General features: G+C 37.4%; 1 protein-coding gene across 2 annotated transcripts in view; it reads left to right on the top strand.

Annotated features, from left to right (window-relative positions):
- TAF4B (TATA-box binding protein associated factor 4b) overlaps positions 1-14,910 on the top strand; it is a 122,167-nt gene that overhangs the window by 52,520 nt on the left and 54,737 nt on the right. For both annotated transcript variants that reach the window (XM_021686269.1, XM_021686268.1), the window contains exon 10: positions 11,180-11,349. In XM_021686269.1, coding sequence (XP_021541944.1) covers positions 11,180-11,349 — 170 coding nt within the window. The remainder of the gene's footprint in view (positions 1-11,179; positions 11,350-14,910) is intronic.

Raw genomic sequence — 14,910 nt, 5'->3', positions numbered from 1 at the left:
AGGGAACTTACTGAAATTGTTGATTTGGGGGCTCATCCAGAATGAAATCTCTGGAGACTGAACCTTGGCAGAAATCTGTATTTTTAAAAATCCTCATAGTGGGCGCCTGGGTGGCTCAGTTGGTTAAGCGACTGCCTTCGGCTCAGGTCATGATCCTGGAGTCCCTGGATCGAGTCCCGCATCGGGCTCCCTGCTCGGCAGGGAGCCTGCTTCTCCCTCTGACCCTCCCCCCTCTCATGTGCTCTCTGTCTCTCTCATTCTCTCTGTCTCAGATAAATAAATAAAATCTTTAAAAAAAAAAAATCCTCATAGTATTTCTGATGTTCATTGTAGGCTTGGGAATATAAATACAGGCTAGCAGGTCCCAAAATACGATCTACAGAAAATAGTTTTGAAACTGAGACTGTTTCAGGGGGTCTGTGAGATTAAAACAATTTTAATAATGATGATGATGTTAATGTTGTTATTTGCCTTTTTCAGTATACTTGATTGCTGGTTCAAAAGCCACAGTGGAAAACTGCTGGCACCTTAGCATTAATCAAGGCAGGGGCACCAAACTGTGCTAGTAGCCATTTATTTTTTACCCTCAGACACTCCCAGTAAATGAAAAGAAGCCAGGGTTGTTGGTGTTTTTTTTAATGTTTTTAATGAGGAAGCAAACATTTTTTTTAAGTCTCTACCCTTAAGTATATACCTTTTTAATATTCTGTGTGACAAAGTGGGAAGTTTGCAGAAAGCTATTCTGCTGCATGCCGGAGTCTCATGGTTGTTTCAAGGAGAAGTGCTTGTGCCTATATTTCTTTTTTTTTTTTAAGATTTTATTTATTTATTTTGAGAGAGAGAGAGCAAGCGTGCGTGTGTGCGCACATGGGGGATGGGCAGAGGAAGAGGGAGAGAAGCAGACTCCCTGGCGCAGGGGGTGGGGAGGCTCAATCCACCAGCACCCCCCATCATCACCTGATGGGTCTAAATCAAGAGTTGGACTTTTAACCAACTGAGCCACCCCAGCACCCTGCTTATGTTTCAGTTGTGAGCTAAACTAACCACTTTTTTCCATGGAGAACCATTTTTACTTGGAAGAACAAAGAATAACTGAAAAACAAACTGATTGTTTAGATTTGGGAATTTGACAGACAGTTTTGTAAAAATGAAAAAAGTGAGCCTGTCACTTCAGGGAAAACAACTTGACAGCATTTTTTGCCAGTGATAAGGTTTGAGCTTTTCAAGCAAAAATTAAAAATTTGGAAAACTTGTATCCACTGCCATGAACTTAACATCTTCCCAATATTTAGATTTTCTGATTAGATTGGTGCAGATATTGACATGTGATTTTGGATTATACGTAATGAGCTTAAATTTGGAAGATCTGTGTAACTCAGTTAATGTTACAAAATCATGCATCAGTAAAAGATCCATTCAAAGTGAAGAGGATCAATGGATTTTAAAGAGATTAGAAAAATAGAAAACACTGCCACCCTTTTGAGTAGTTATTTTGTAATTTTGGTATTGGTTTTCATTAAAATGTTATTTATGTTAATATGTAATGGTTTTATTAATTTTTAATGAATACTCATTTTTAAAGAGATTTTATTTTTAAATTTTATTTAAATTCAATTAATTGACATGTAGTGTATTCTTAGTTTCAGAGGTAGAGTTCAGTGATTCATCAGTTGTATATAACACCCAGGGCTCATTACATGACCTGCCCTCCTTAATGCCCATCACCCAGTTACCCTATCCCCCCACCCACCTCCCCTCTAGCAACCCTCAGTTTGTTTCCTGTAGTTAAGAGTCTCTTATGGTTTGTCTCCCTCTCTGATTTCATCTTATTTTATTTTCCCTCCCTTCCCCTAAGATCCTCTGTTTTGTTTCTTAAATTCAAGTGAAATCATATGATAATTGTTTTTCTCTGATTGACTTATTTCGCTTAGCATAATACCCTCTAGTTCCATCCACATCATTGCCAGTGGTAAGATTTCATTTGATGGCTGAGTAATATTCCACTGTATTAAAATGATTTTATTTTTAAGTAATCTCTACACCCAGCATGGGGTTTGAACTCACGACCCCAAGATCAAGAGTCACACACTGAGCCAACCAGGTGCCCCTAAATACTCATTTTTTATTTCTAATATAGTTTTGGTTTCTAATACAGTTGTCATTCAAAATCATGTAACAAGTATAGTTTTTACCTCCATATATAAGGGAATTGATGAGTAAGTTGTTCAAGGTCATCCTTTTAATAATTGTCAGAGCAGGGGCTAAAACCTTCATCTCTAACTATAGATTTGGTGCTCTTAATTTTTATAACTCAGTATTTTTCCAAGTGTGGTCCACAGAGTATATGCCTCACAATCACCTAAGTATGTTTGTTTAAAAAAAATTCCAGGATGGGACTGGAGGAGATTATGCTAAGTGAAATAAGTCAAGCAGAGAAAGTCAATTATCATATGGTTTCACTTATTTGTGGAACATAAGGAATAACATGGAGGACATTAGGAGAAGGAAGGGAAAAATGGTGGGGGGGGAATTGGAGGGAGAGATGAACCATGAGAGACTATGGACTCTGAGAAACAAACAGGGTTTTAGAGGGGAGGGGGGAGGGGGGATTGGTTAGCCCGGTGATGGGTATTAAGGAGGGCATGTACTGCATGGAGCACTGGGTGTTATATGAAAACAATGGATCGTGGATCACCACATCAAAAACCAATGATGTATTGTATGGTGACTAACATAACATAATAAAATTAAAAAAAAAAAAATTCCAGGTTTGTGGTCTCCAGCCTAGAGCCACTGAGTGCAAATCGTGGGTACTGTGCAGGTGTGTATTTGATTGTGAGACATGTATTTTAAATATACTCCCAGGTGGTTCTTTTTTTTTTAGGCAATAGAACAATGTTTATTTATCCAACAAATATTTATTGAACACTTTATACTAACCCTCATTCTATAAATTAGAAATATAATAATGACCAAAGTCAGGTAAGACTTACAAGATCTAATTTATATATATATATTTTTTCAGGTCTGCAAGATAAATTTTTTTATACTTTTTTTTTTGTTATGTTAATCACCATACATTACATCATTAGTTTTTGATGTAGTGTTCCATGATTCATTGTTTGCGTCCCAGATGGTTCTTAAAATCACTAAAGTTTGGGAAATCCTGCAGTATGTTATGCTACATTGAGTCAAAAGAGGAAAGAAAAAGAGAATTTCCCATGAGAAAAATAACTTCACAAAGGCATGGGAGGAGGAATAAACAGGGTGTTGCATGAGTTTATGTGCCGACTGTGGTAGAGAGGTTATATCTAAGGGTTTACCAGAAGAGTATTGAAGGCAAAGTTATTTTACCAGGGATTAGTAATCTAAGGGAAGCCCTTAATCTTTTTTTTTTTTTTAAGATTTTATTTATTTTGAGAGAGAGAGAGAGCAGAGGGAGGGGCAGAGGCAGAGGGAGAGAGAGGGAGAGAGAGAATCTTTTTTTTTATTAAAGATTTTTATTTATTTATTTGACAGAGAGACACAGCGAGAGAGGGAACACAAGCGGGGGGGTGGGGGAGGGAGAAGCAGGCTCCCCGCCGAGCAGGGAGCCCGACTCAGGGCTCGATCTCAGGACCCTGGGATCATGACCTGAGCCGAAGGCAGATGCTTAACGACTGAGCCACCCAGGTGCCCCGGGAAGCCCTTAATCTTCTTAAAATAAAATTTTTTGTTTATGCTTTCTAAACTATTTATTTATTCAGTGAGATAATATATACATTTTGTACAATATTTGAAAGGAAGAAAAGATATACAGTGGAAAAATAAGGTTTTCCCTTGCTTCTTTTTCTCTCTGCTACCCATGTTTCCATTCTGGAGCCAACCACTGTTAGCAATTTCTTGTGTGTCTTTCTAGATGTAATCTTCTCAACACAGATGGTAGTATGCAATACATAATGTTTTACATTTTGTTTTTTTTACAACTTAGTAGTAATAAATCTTGGAGATTGTTCTATATCAGTGTATAATCATTGTGATTGGAGATTTTTAACAAAGTTATATAATGGTGGATATTTAGGATATTTCCAGTGTTTTGTACTAGGAAAGCAAAGCCACAGTGGCTATCATTTCACATAATTTTTAGAAAGAAGAGCTTATTTATTTATTTATTTATTTATTTATAAAGAAGTCTTGCTTTTATTTATTTATTTTTAAGATTTTATTTACTTGAGAGAGAGAGTGTGTAAGCACAGAGGGATAGGGAGAAGCAGACTCTCCCCACTGAGCAGGGAAGCTGATGTGGAGTTCCATCCCAGGACCCTGGGATCATGACCTCATGACCTGAGCCAAAGGCAGACACTTAACCAACTGAGCCACACAAGTACCCTGAGCTTATTTATTTTAAATTGTCAGAATATCAAATGATTCTCCATGGAGGTTAAATTTACAAATTACACTGAGCAGCAAGCTTATGGTAGCATATTTTCACATGTTCTGGTGAACTTAGTTTTTGCCAGTCTAACAGGTGAAAAATTATATCTTATATTTCTCTTATGAGTAGAGTAGAACATCTTATATTTGAGTCATTTTAAATTTTTTCTTCGTGAAAATTCATGTGCTTTCTCCATTTTTCCATTGGATCATGGGTTTTTTTCCTTAATTATTTGTAGGAACTCTTTCTATATTAGACTAATTCCTTTTTCCGTGGGATGAATTACTTCCTTTAATCTTCAGTCTAATATGTAAGGACTGCTATTGCCTCCATTTTACTAACAATGCAGGTCTGGAAAGATTAATTTGCTTTACTTCACATAGATTATAACAAGCAGTCAGAGTTGCACTACAGGCAGTTTGACTCACTGTTTTACCCACTGTTCTACTTCTCAGTACATTGTAACAAATGAATAGCACATGTTCTGAACAGAGGGAAATTCCTCAACTATTATCATTTCTGCTAGGAATAATAGGCAATGAAGATAATATAATCTTTATTATATTTAATATATTTGTTGAATATAATCAATAAAATAAGTCTATTGGTTTTTTTTTTTTTTTTTTGTTAAGATTTTTTATTTATTTGCGAGAGAGAGAATGAGAGACAGAAGCGTGAGAGGGAGGAGGGTCAGAGGGAGAAGCAGACTCCCTGCCGAGCAGGGAGCCCGATGCGGGACTCGATCCCGGGACTCCAGGATCATGACCTGAGCCGAAGGCAGTCGCTTAACCAACTGAGCCACCCAGGCGCCCAAGTCTATTGGTTTTTAAGAGAAACACACTGATGTTTAAAATGGAAGACACAACGTGCTCTCAGAAGTTGAAAAGTTGTAGCAATTGGACAAATGCTTTAAAAATATAAAAACAAAGTAAAAAAACCATAGAAACAAAAGTATAAAAACAAATTAAACCAGCATTTCTAAACTAGGCATTTGAAATAGGACTGGGATATAGCTAAAGCTTTGACAACTGAAAGACAATAAAAGTAGGAGTTTGAAGATGAGAACCGGAAGTGTGGAATGGCCTGAATCAAGGCCAGAATCAGTAGGAACTATGTGATAGTGAGTAATGGGAGGGAAGAGTGCTAAGTTAAGGTCATTACCTAGAAAACCTTGAATATCAAGTTAAGTTTTTGGAAACATGACAGGTTTTTGAACAGGAAAATAATATGATTCCCTCTACTTTAGAAGAATCATCAGTCTGGGGCTGTTCAGATCTTAAGACAGTGAAAGAGATTTAAGAAGTCAGGCACAAGCAGTGGACAGCTTTATCAAAAGCTAAGGAATTAGATTGATTTTAGAAGCCAGAATGTAAGACATTAATGATAATTGGGTAATTCTTCTTTAATTTTTACACAGTAACTTATTATATCTCACAGAATCTTGAGTTGGAAAGCTTCTGCCAAGGCACTATTAAATTTCCTTTTTGTGGGCACCTGGGTAGCTCAGTTGATTAAGCGTCTGCCGTCTGCCTTCAGCTCAGGTCATGATCCCAGGGTACTGAGATCGAGTCCCGCATTGGGCTCCCTGCTTAGTAGTGAGCCTCCTTCTTCCTCTCCTGCTCTCCCTGCTTATGTGCGCTCTCTCTCAAATAAATAAAATCTTTAAAAATAATAAAAATAAATTTCCTTTTTGTATATTTTTTAAAACAAAACAAAACCGATTATTTTGCACAGTACCTTCATGAAAAGACATTGCATTAGACCAGAAGACTTGAAGATGTAGTTCGGGGACTCATTTTCTTCTCACAACTATGCTTCAACATCAACGCCTTTGATACTGTCTCCTGCCTTATTGGTAATGCTGCTACTACATTGTGTTGACTTTTTTTTCCCTTCAGTCTGCCTCCTTACTTAGAGGAAGTTTTAAATGGCTTGGGTGCTGTTTATTGTGGCACCTTTTCCTCTTCCCTCAGTGGGGGTCTTCCTCTATTCCTGCTGCCCTCTGTAACCATAGCAACTGACAGATGTACTAGAGGGAGCTGTGTTCAGCTTAGGGCCAAATAGGAGGAGGGAAGCCAGGCAAGAACAGTTTTATTGGGCAGTTAGTTCCTTGCTTATTTCAGAGAAGGGCTGCAAGAAGATTCTTAAAACCCTGGGACTGTCTCGTCATTGATGAATTCTGTTCAATTCTAGTACTATGCTAAGTACTGGTACTAAGTATGCTTGGTACTGGTCTTTCCAGCCTGTGTGTGAGATCTCAACAGGGGTTATGCAGGAACCCTCCTGTGGAAGCAGTTTGCAGTTTATGGTGCCTGTGTACCTGATACACATCTGAGATTGTAAACATTCAGTGTTGTGTGCATGTGTGTAAAGGCCATGTTTTGTGTTAAATAATTCTGATTTTCTTTGTAAGGGAATATTGGGGTTTTATGTCTAAACTTCATCATATTTTCTATTTTCAGTTTTCTTTTCCTAAATATTTGTTTACTATTTTTAAATATCACTAACCGGGCGCCTGGGTGGCTCAGATGGTTAAGCGTCTGCCTTGGGCTCAGGTCATGATCCTAGGGTCCTGGGATCGAGTCCTGTGTCGGGCTCCCTGCTAGGCGGGGAGCCTGCTTCTCCCTCTGCCTCTCTCTCTCTCTGACTCTCATGAATAAATAAATAAAACATTTTAAAAAATTAAAAAATAAATAAATATCACTAATCATTTTGATTGGTAATCCATGTATATAGTACAACATTCAAGAGGTAGAAAAGAGTATATTGTGGTTATAAAATAAGTCTTTCTTATCTCCACTTCCCTATTTCCCTCTCCAGAGGAGAATTCCTCATGTATATTTCCAGAGATATGTTATGCTCGGGTGTGTATCTTTTTTTTCCCCAAGGGGCAGTCTCTTTACCTCATTTTTTTTTTCTCCCGCTTCACAGTATATCTTGGCAGTTGTTCTGTATCAGGTCAAAGAGAGCTGCCTCATTCTTTTAAGTGGCTGAGAGGGATTTTAGAAAGCACCTGATCTAAGTTACTCATTTTTTATTTCTTTTTATAATTTTTTTTAAGATTTTATTTATTTATTTGTCAGAGAGAGAGCAAGCGAGCACAGGCAGAGGGAGAAGCAGGCTCCCCGCTGAGCAGGGAGCCTGATGTGGGACTCGATCAAAGGACCCTGGATCATGACCTGAGCAGAAGGCAGACGCTTAACGACTGAGCCACCCAGGCATCCCTAAGTTACTCATTTTTTAAAGGAAAAATTGAAATCCTGGGGCGCCTGGGTGGCTCAGTTAGTTAAGCAACTGCCTTCGGCTCAGGTCATGATCCTGGAGTCCCGGGATCGAGTCCCGCATCGGGCTCCCTGCTCAGCGGGGAGTCTGCTTCTCCCTCTGACCCTCCTCCCTCTCATGCTCTCGGTCTCTCATTCTCTCTCTCGCAAATAAATAAAATCTTAAAAAAAAAAAAAAATTGAAATCCTTAAGATGTTAAGTAACTGGGTTTCTGTTTTGTAGTGACTAGCTCTTCACTGATGTGTAGTTGACTTTTTTTTTTTTTGATAGGTTTTGTTTATTAAAGCAGGTTAGGTTTGGAGCACCTGGGTGGCTCAGTCGGTTAAGCATCTGCTTTCGGCTCAGGTTGTGATCCTAGGGTCCTGGGATCCAGCCCCTCATTGGGCTCCCGGTTCAGCCGGGAGCCTGCTTCTCCCTCTGCCCCCAGCCCCACTTATGTTCTCTCTCTCTCTCTCAAATAAATAATAAAATCTTTTTTTAAAAAAAATAAAGCAGGTTAGGTTCACAGCAAAATTGATTGGAAGATACAGAGAATTCCCCCTAATCCCTCACATGCATAGCCTCCCTCATTATCAACATCCCCTGCCAGAGTGGTCCATTTGTTACAGTTGACAAACCTGCACTGACAAGTCATTAAGCCTCAAAGCCCATAGTTTACAGTTTGCTATCGGTGTAGTACATTTTATGGGTTTTAACAAATGTATAGTGAGGGGTACCTCAGTGGCTTAGTCAGTTAAGCGTCCAACTCTTGGTTTCAGCTCAGGTCATGATCTTAGGGTCATGAGATTGATCCCTGCATTCGGCTCCACACTCAGCGGGGAAACTGAGCAGGGAACCTGCTTCCCCTCTCCCTCTCCCTCTGCCCCTCCCCCTGCTTCCTCTCTCTTTCTCTCAAATAAATCAATAAATCTTAAAAAAAAAACAACCCAAATGTATAATGATGTGTATCCAACATTATAGTATCATACTGAGTAGTTTCAGTGCTATAAAAATTCTCTGTGCTCTGCCTCCAAAAGGCAAAAGTTTGCCCTTTCCAGAATGTCATGTAGTTGGAATCATACAGTATGTAGCCTTTTCAGATTGGCTTTTTTCACTTAATAATTTGCATTTAAGTTCCTGTCTGTGTCTTTTCATGGTGTGACATCTCATTTCTTTTTAGCACTTAATAATGCTCCATTATTTGGATGTATCACAGTTTATATATATACTTAGCTACTAAAGGACATTATGGCTGTTTCCAGGTTTTGTCAATTATCTCTGAAGCTGCTCTAAACATCCATGTATAAGTTTTTGTGTGGACATAAATTTTCAACTCCTTTGAGTAAATACCACGGAATGTGCTTGCTGGGTTGTACAGTAAAAGTATGTTTAGTTCTATAATAAACTGCCAAATTGTCTTCCAAAGTGGCTGTACCATTTTGCATTGCTACCAGCAGTGAATGAGAGTTCCTGTTGCTCCACATCCTCCTCATCAGCATTCGATGTTGTCAGTGTTTAGGATTTTGGCCTTTCTATTAGGTGTATAGTGGTATCTCATTTTAATTTGTATTTCTCTGATGACAAGGATGTGGAGCATATGCCTCATGTGCCATCTGTACATCTTTTTTATTAGGACTTTGGCCAGTTCTTTAATTGGTTTGTTTGTTTTCTTATTGTTGAGTTTTAAGAATTCTTTGTATATTTTGGATAACAGTCCTTTATCTATGTCTTTTGCAAATATTTTCTCCTACTCTGTGGTTTGTCTTTTCATTCTCTTGACACACGGTGGGGTTTTTGTTTTGGTTTGGTTTTTTTAAAGTAATCTCTACCCCCAACATGGGGCTCCAACTCACGATCCCAAGATCAAGGGTCACATGCTCTACCAACTCAGCCCACCAGGCTCCCATGAGACATGGATTTTTAAAAAATATTTTTTACTCAGACCTTTTATTTTTTTACTTGGGTCTTGGTCCATCTTTGGGTTTATGGTTTTTACCATTCTTACACTTTAGATGTTTACATGTTTAGATGTTTCTGGAAATGCTTTATTTACATAGGTGGCAGAATGATTCTTAGAGTCATTTTCAGCATCCATACTTCTGACAATATCTGTGACATTTGATAAGGTAGAGTCCAACCATTTCAGTATACTTTCTTTGTACTGCATGTTTTATTTAAGTGGTTTGAGATACTAAATTTAAATTTTTCTTCTCTTTGTAAAGACACACCTTTTAATGTTAGGCTTTTAAATCCGCTGTTCAGATTATAAGACCATTGTTCTATCTCTTCACTTTCAACTGCTGTGTCTAGCTCTTTCTTTCTTTTACATAGTTTTTTTTTTTTTTAATCTCTTATGTTTGAAGATGGGCTCTTTCCCCTTAACCCCAAATGTGTTGCTTTTTAAAGTGGAACACCAGAGGCCTTCATTTCTTGAGTGCTTGACAATTATAATTTATTTCCTTTTCTCGTGCACAAATGCATTACCACAGGGAGTTCCATAATTTAAATCTATTGATGTGAGACCACATGATATACCATTTGGCCCATGCAATAAAGAGAAGCAACATCTTTTTTTATGTAATCATGTTTGTGTAAATTATGTTATGCATTGGTTAGGTGAGTTATGATCAGTAATGTGTTTGTTATTACATATGGTGATAAGGATGCTGTGAGGGAATTTTTGTATTTCTTTTCTCTTTTTCTTCTTGATCCTTAAACATATATACTAATCTTAGCACTGTAGCCATGTAGCAATCCTGTTAGATAAAAACTATTTATTTTTGCTGGTGCAATGCAAGGAGCTCAAACATGTTTTGTTTCTTATATATATACGTATGTCATGTTAACGTGTGTGTGTGTGTAATTTTATATGTAGACCCTTTGCAGCCATTTGCTCGAGGATGTGGTTTAATGAATTCAGTTGGTACAGATGGAACACACCAAAAGTCTGAAGCAGAAGATCAAAACTAGTTTTAACCATTTGGTTTCAGAATAACTAGTCAAGAAACCTTCTTCTTATGGGTTTATGTGGGTATAGATCTTCAGGATCAGCGGATTTCTCCTGATCCTCAGTGGAACAGTAGAGTGCACTGGGGAAATCTGAGGGGCTTTTAATCATCTTGGATAAAAACAAAGAAGTCTGTTATTGTTACTTTGTCTCTCATTGCAGGGCATTTGTGGTTAACTTAGTTTAACTCCCAAGTCCCTGTTGGTGTATCCATTTACTAAGCTGAAAGATGGAAAGATGGGCACTAGAAGACAGAGTTGCTTCTGATTCATCTCTCTGATATTAAATGTACACTAGTGATTAGAACACCAATTAATTTTTAAAGGCTTCCAGGGAAAGATAGCCATTCTTCAGTTCTCTTGCTTGGATGAATTGAGTTAAAATAATGTCTTCAGTTATAAGGAGAGATCTATAATTCTTTGCTCTCTTAAATCATTCATATACACATCAGCAACCACCACCACCACCACCAAAAAGCTATCTTTTTTTCCTCTTAGAGATGAAGATGACATCAATGATGTGACTTCCATGGCAGGGGTCAACCTCAGTGAAGAAAATGCCTGCATCTTAGCAACAAACTCTGAATTGGTTGGCACACTTGTTCAGTCATGTAAAGATGAACCATTTCTTTTCATTGGAGCTCTGCAAAAGAGAATATTAGACATTGGTAAGTGCAGACTTAAGATTATTGACCTAAGAGGACTGTCTGTTCCAGGGAAAGTGTTATCAAAAGAGACAGTGTGGGTTGGTTTTCCTGGAACTCAGGCTTAAATAAGGCTCTGGAAATAATCAGGATTTCATGGGTGTTATAGAGAGAAGTATTTCATTTTAAAAACTATTAACATAACTTAAATCATAACCTATGGTTTCTGGTTTAGATAATAGAAGTTAATATTTTACTTTTATTTCTTAGTGGGAGAAATATGTGTATATTTTTACTTTACGTGAATTTGTACATATGATGTACTGTTTTTTTTTTTCTGTCCTGTTCCTTTCTTGGTTGGACTAGGCACATATGTATACAAATGCATGCATACGTTACAAGTTCATGTTTATGAAATCTAGAAAATTCCAAGTATTGTGAAACATAGAAATAGAGACTAAGTCCCTTTTTTCTTCTCTCAACCCTGAAATTCAAACTCGTCTTTACCCTAAAAGAACTAAATTAAAATACTAGGTTTCTCCCTAGGTCCACTGAGTAGTTATTAGGTGGCTGCCTAGTGTGTGTAGAAGGAAATGGAAGAGAATGTTCCAATTTTGTTCTGGAGCCACACAGCTTTTTTCTTGTTGTTTAATACCAAACTTGCAGAAACATGAAAGACTACATTCTCCCCACACTGACTGAAAAATAAGACAGTTTAGAGAGAGATTATTGCATGTGAGTTATCTCATTTCATGTGTCCTAACCCTGGGACTTCTTGGAGTACCTTCTTCATTGCCCATATCAAATTTGGGAGGTTAATACTAGTGACCTTTGAGTATACTTTAGTAAGGATCTTTGTATTTTATATTGAAGCCCTAACACAAAAATGTGAAGGTTTCTGATTTCTGATTTACGCCCATAGTATTTTTAAGGACTACAAAGTACATTACTATTACATAGTTTAAATCTAGTTCACAAAATAATAAAGAAATGTTTGAGCTCCTACTATATACTCTACAAATTCCATTTTTTTCATTTCTAACATAACTTGGGTATCTGGGGGGTTTTTTGTTTTTTTTTTTTTAAGATTTATTAGAGAGAGAGTGCAAGTGCGTGAGTGGGGAGAGGGACAGAGGGAGAGAGAGAATCTCAAGCAGACTCTGCCCTGAGTCCAGCAGTGGGGCTCGAGATCATGACCTGAGACAAAATCAGTTGTCAGACACTCAACTGACTGAGCCACCCAGGAGCCCCTCTGTAATCTTTCTTTTATTATGAAAAACTAGAATTTATAAGCAGTTCAAAAGGATAGCAATTCAGAAGAGCTGATGGTAAAATGTTTGCTTGTGTTTTGTTTGACTTTTCCCCCCACCTCCCTCCTCACTCCTTTTTCTTTTTCCTTCCCTCTTTTTCTTACTCTCTCTTACAGTCTCTTTTTGCGTATGTATTGTGTACTGTACAGGAGCCAGTTCCTTAATTTTGGAACAAGCATGATACTTTCCTGTGATGGCTTGGGAAGCTTACTGGTATTGATTCCATGTAACCCTGTAATTATCTAGAGCTTTGGTAGAGAAGAAGTAGATACTTAGCTTTATCAGTTCCCACCCCCCCCCACCCGACAAATTTTATTTCTAGCTTGACTTACACTTTGAGTATATGATAGGAAAGTTTTTAGCATTGAAAGAACAATTTGATCATTTAGGACAGGGATGGGCAGTTTTTTTCTGCAAAGGGCCAGATAGTAAATATTTGCCACTTTGTGGTCATGTGGTTTGTGTCACTACTGCTCAACTCTATTACATTGCAAGAGCAGCCATAGAGAATACATAAACAAATAGGCAAGACTGTATTCCCATCAGACTTTATACAAAAAGAGATCAAATTTAGTTTGCCAACCTCTGCTTTCAAGGAGAATTCTGGGAGTAACTATTTGGTATTTTCAGTTCTTAATAATTAAGCACAAACTTGTCATTTAATATCATGGAAAATTACAAAACAACTTCTGAAATACCTAAGCTTTTTTAAAAACAATAAAACTATAGAGTGAGTGTAGTTATATATTTCTAGGAATGTTTTCCATGTATAGTAAAGTTCCATCTTTACAGAACAGCTCAGAACCAGGACTATTCCTTAATCACAGAAATTATAAATCAACCCAAAGAATTTTGGGGGGATTTTTCTACTTGAATACTGTTAGGAGAGTTAATATGCCAGTGTTCTTCCTTTTTTCCTAATTACCTAAACTAAATTACACAGACATTCTATAAAATCACGTAACAAGCTTAAAAGCACCAACCAGATTTTTTTCATCAGTTTTGTCAACTTAGAATGTTTTGTTTAAAAGTGGGAATTTTGGGGGGGCGTCTTGGTGGTGCAGTCGGTTAAGCACCCGACTCCTGATTTAGGCTCAGTTCATGATCTCAGGGTCATGGGATCAGGCCCCGTGTTGGGCTCCACGCTCAGCAAGAAGTCTGCTTCAGATTCTCTCTCTCCTTCTCCCTCTGCCATTCCCTCTCCCCTCTCTCTCAAAGAAAGAAAGAAAGCATCTAAAGAAAAAAGGGTGGGAATTTTTCTTACGGTATTTTAACTTGGTAACTTTGTCATGTTTTATTATCAGTGTAGTGAAGATATTAGAACATTTGATCACTAAACCCTGGAATTGTTTGCAAATCCCTACCCTTGTTTATTTCTAATATTTTTAAAATATGGATTTTTTTTCCTACATAGGATAAACTATTTTATAAATACATATGAAATTATTTTCAAAGTTTCTCTCCAAAACACTACATATTTTTTAATGTGCATTTTCTTTCCTTTAAGCATGAACTGACAGGTCATCCCCTATCTCTTCCCTATGTTTAGTTGTAATTTTAATCATTGGATGGTTTTGAAATTATGTCCTTATATAGAAGGCCTTCACTATTTATGTATGCTAACAATTTTAGTAGAGAAGATTTGACTTTGTAGTGTTTTTTTCCTTGCTTGAATCTAAAATTGATGATGAATTCAGTTTTGCTACACAGTAATGAATTATATTTTGAAGGTTTAGCTTAGGAGAAGCTAAATAATTTTATATCTTCTTCCTGTCTGGTTTACTATAGCCTGCATTTTGGACCTTGGGAGCTTCTTTGGAGGTTCTAGTAGGGGAATGCAGCTACTTGCATACCCCTGACCAAAGAATGGCCTTTCTCTATCTAGGAAGATCATTCTTTTCAAGGGAGCACATAGCTTTGAGAGGGATGCACAAGGAACAGTGAGAGAGGAAGGGGACTGCGCCTTGGCAGCCAGATCAACTGAATCCACCCTGGTGATCAGTGGTGTGACACATGTCACAGCCAGATAGCCCTCACATCCTATAGCTTACACTTTGAAGTTTAGCATTTATTATGGAATAATGTCAAAGAATGTATTTAAGATTTGTTGGCTTTTAATTAAAACTTATTTTTGCTATACTGATTCATAATTTGGTGAGTATATAAGAGTATGTTTTAGATGAGTGCAAAAGCAAACTGTTATGTTTGTTAAAAATAAACATAATAGCACTATTAAAAGCTCATTTAAATTAGACTACACAATTGGCTATATCTT

The sequence above is a fragment of the Neomonachus schauinslandi genome, chromosome 14, assembly GCF_002201575.2.
Source record: "Neomonachus schauinslandi chromosome 14, ASM220157v2, whole genome shotgun sequence".
Classification (NCBI taxonomy): domain Eukaryota; kingdom Metazoa; phylum Chordata; class Mammalia; order Carnivora; family Phocidae; genus Neomonachus; species Neomonachus schauinslandi.
Note: the sequence above shows the minus strand (reverse complement) of the source record. Positions and strands in the feature narration are given on the sequence as shown.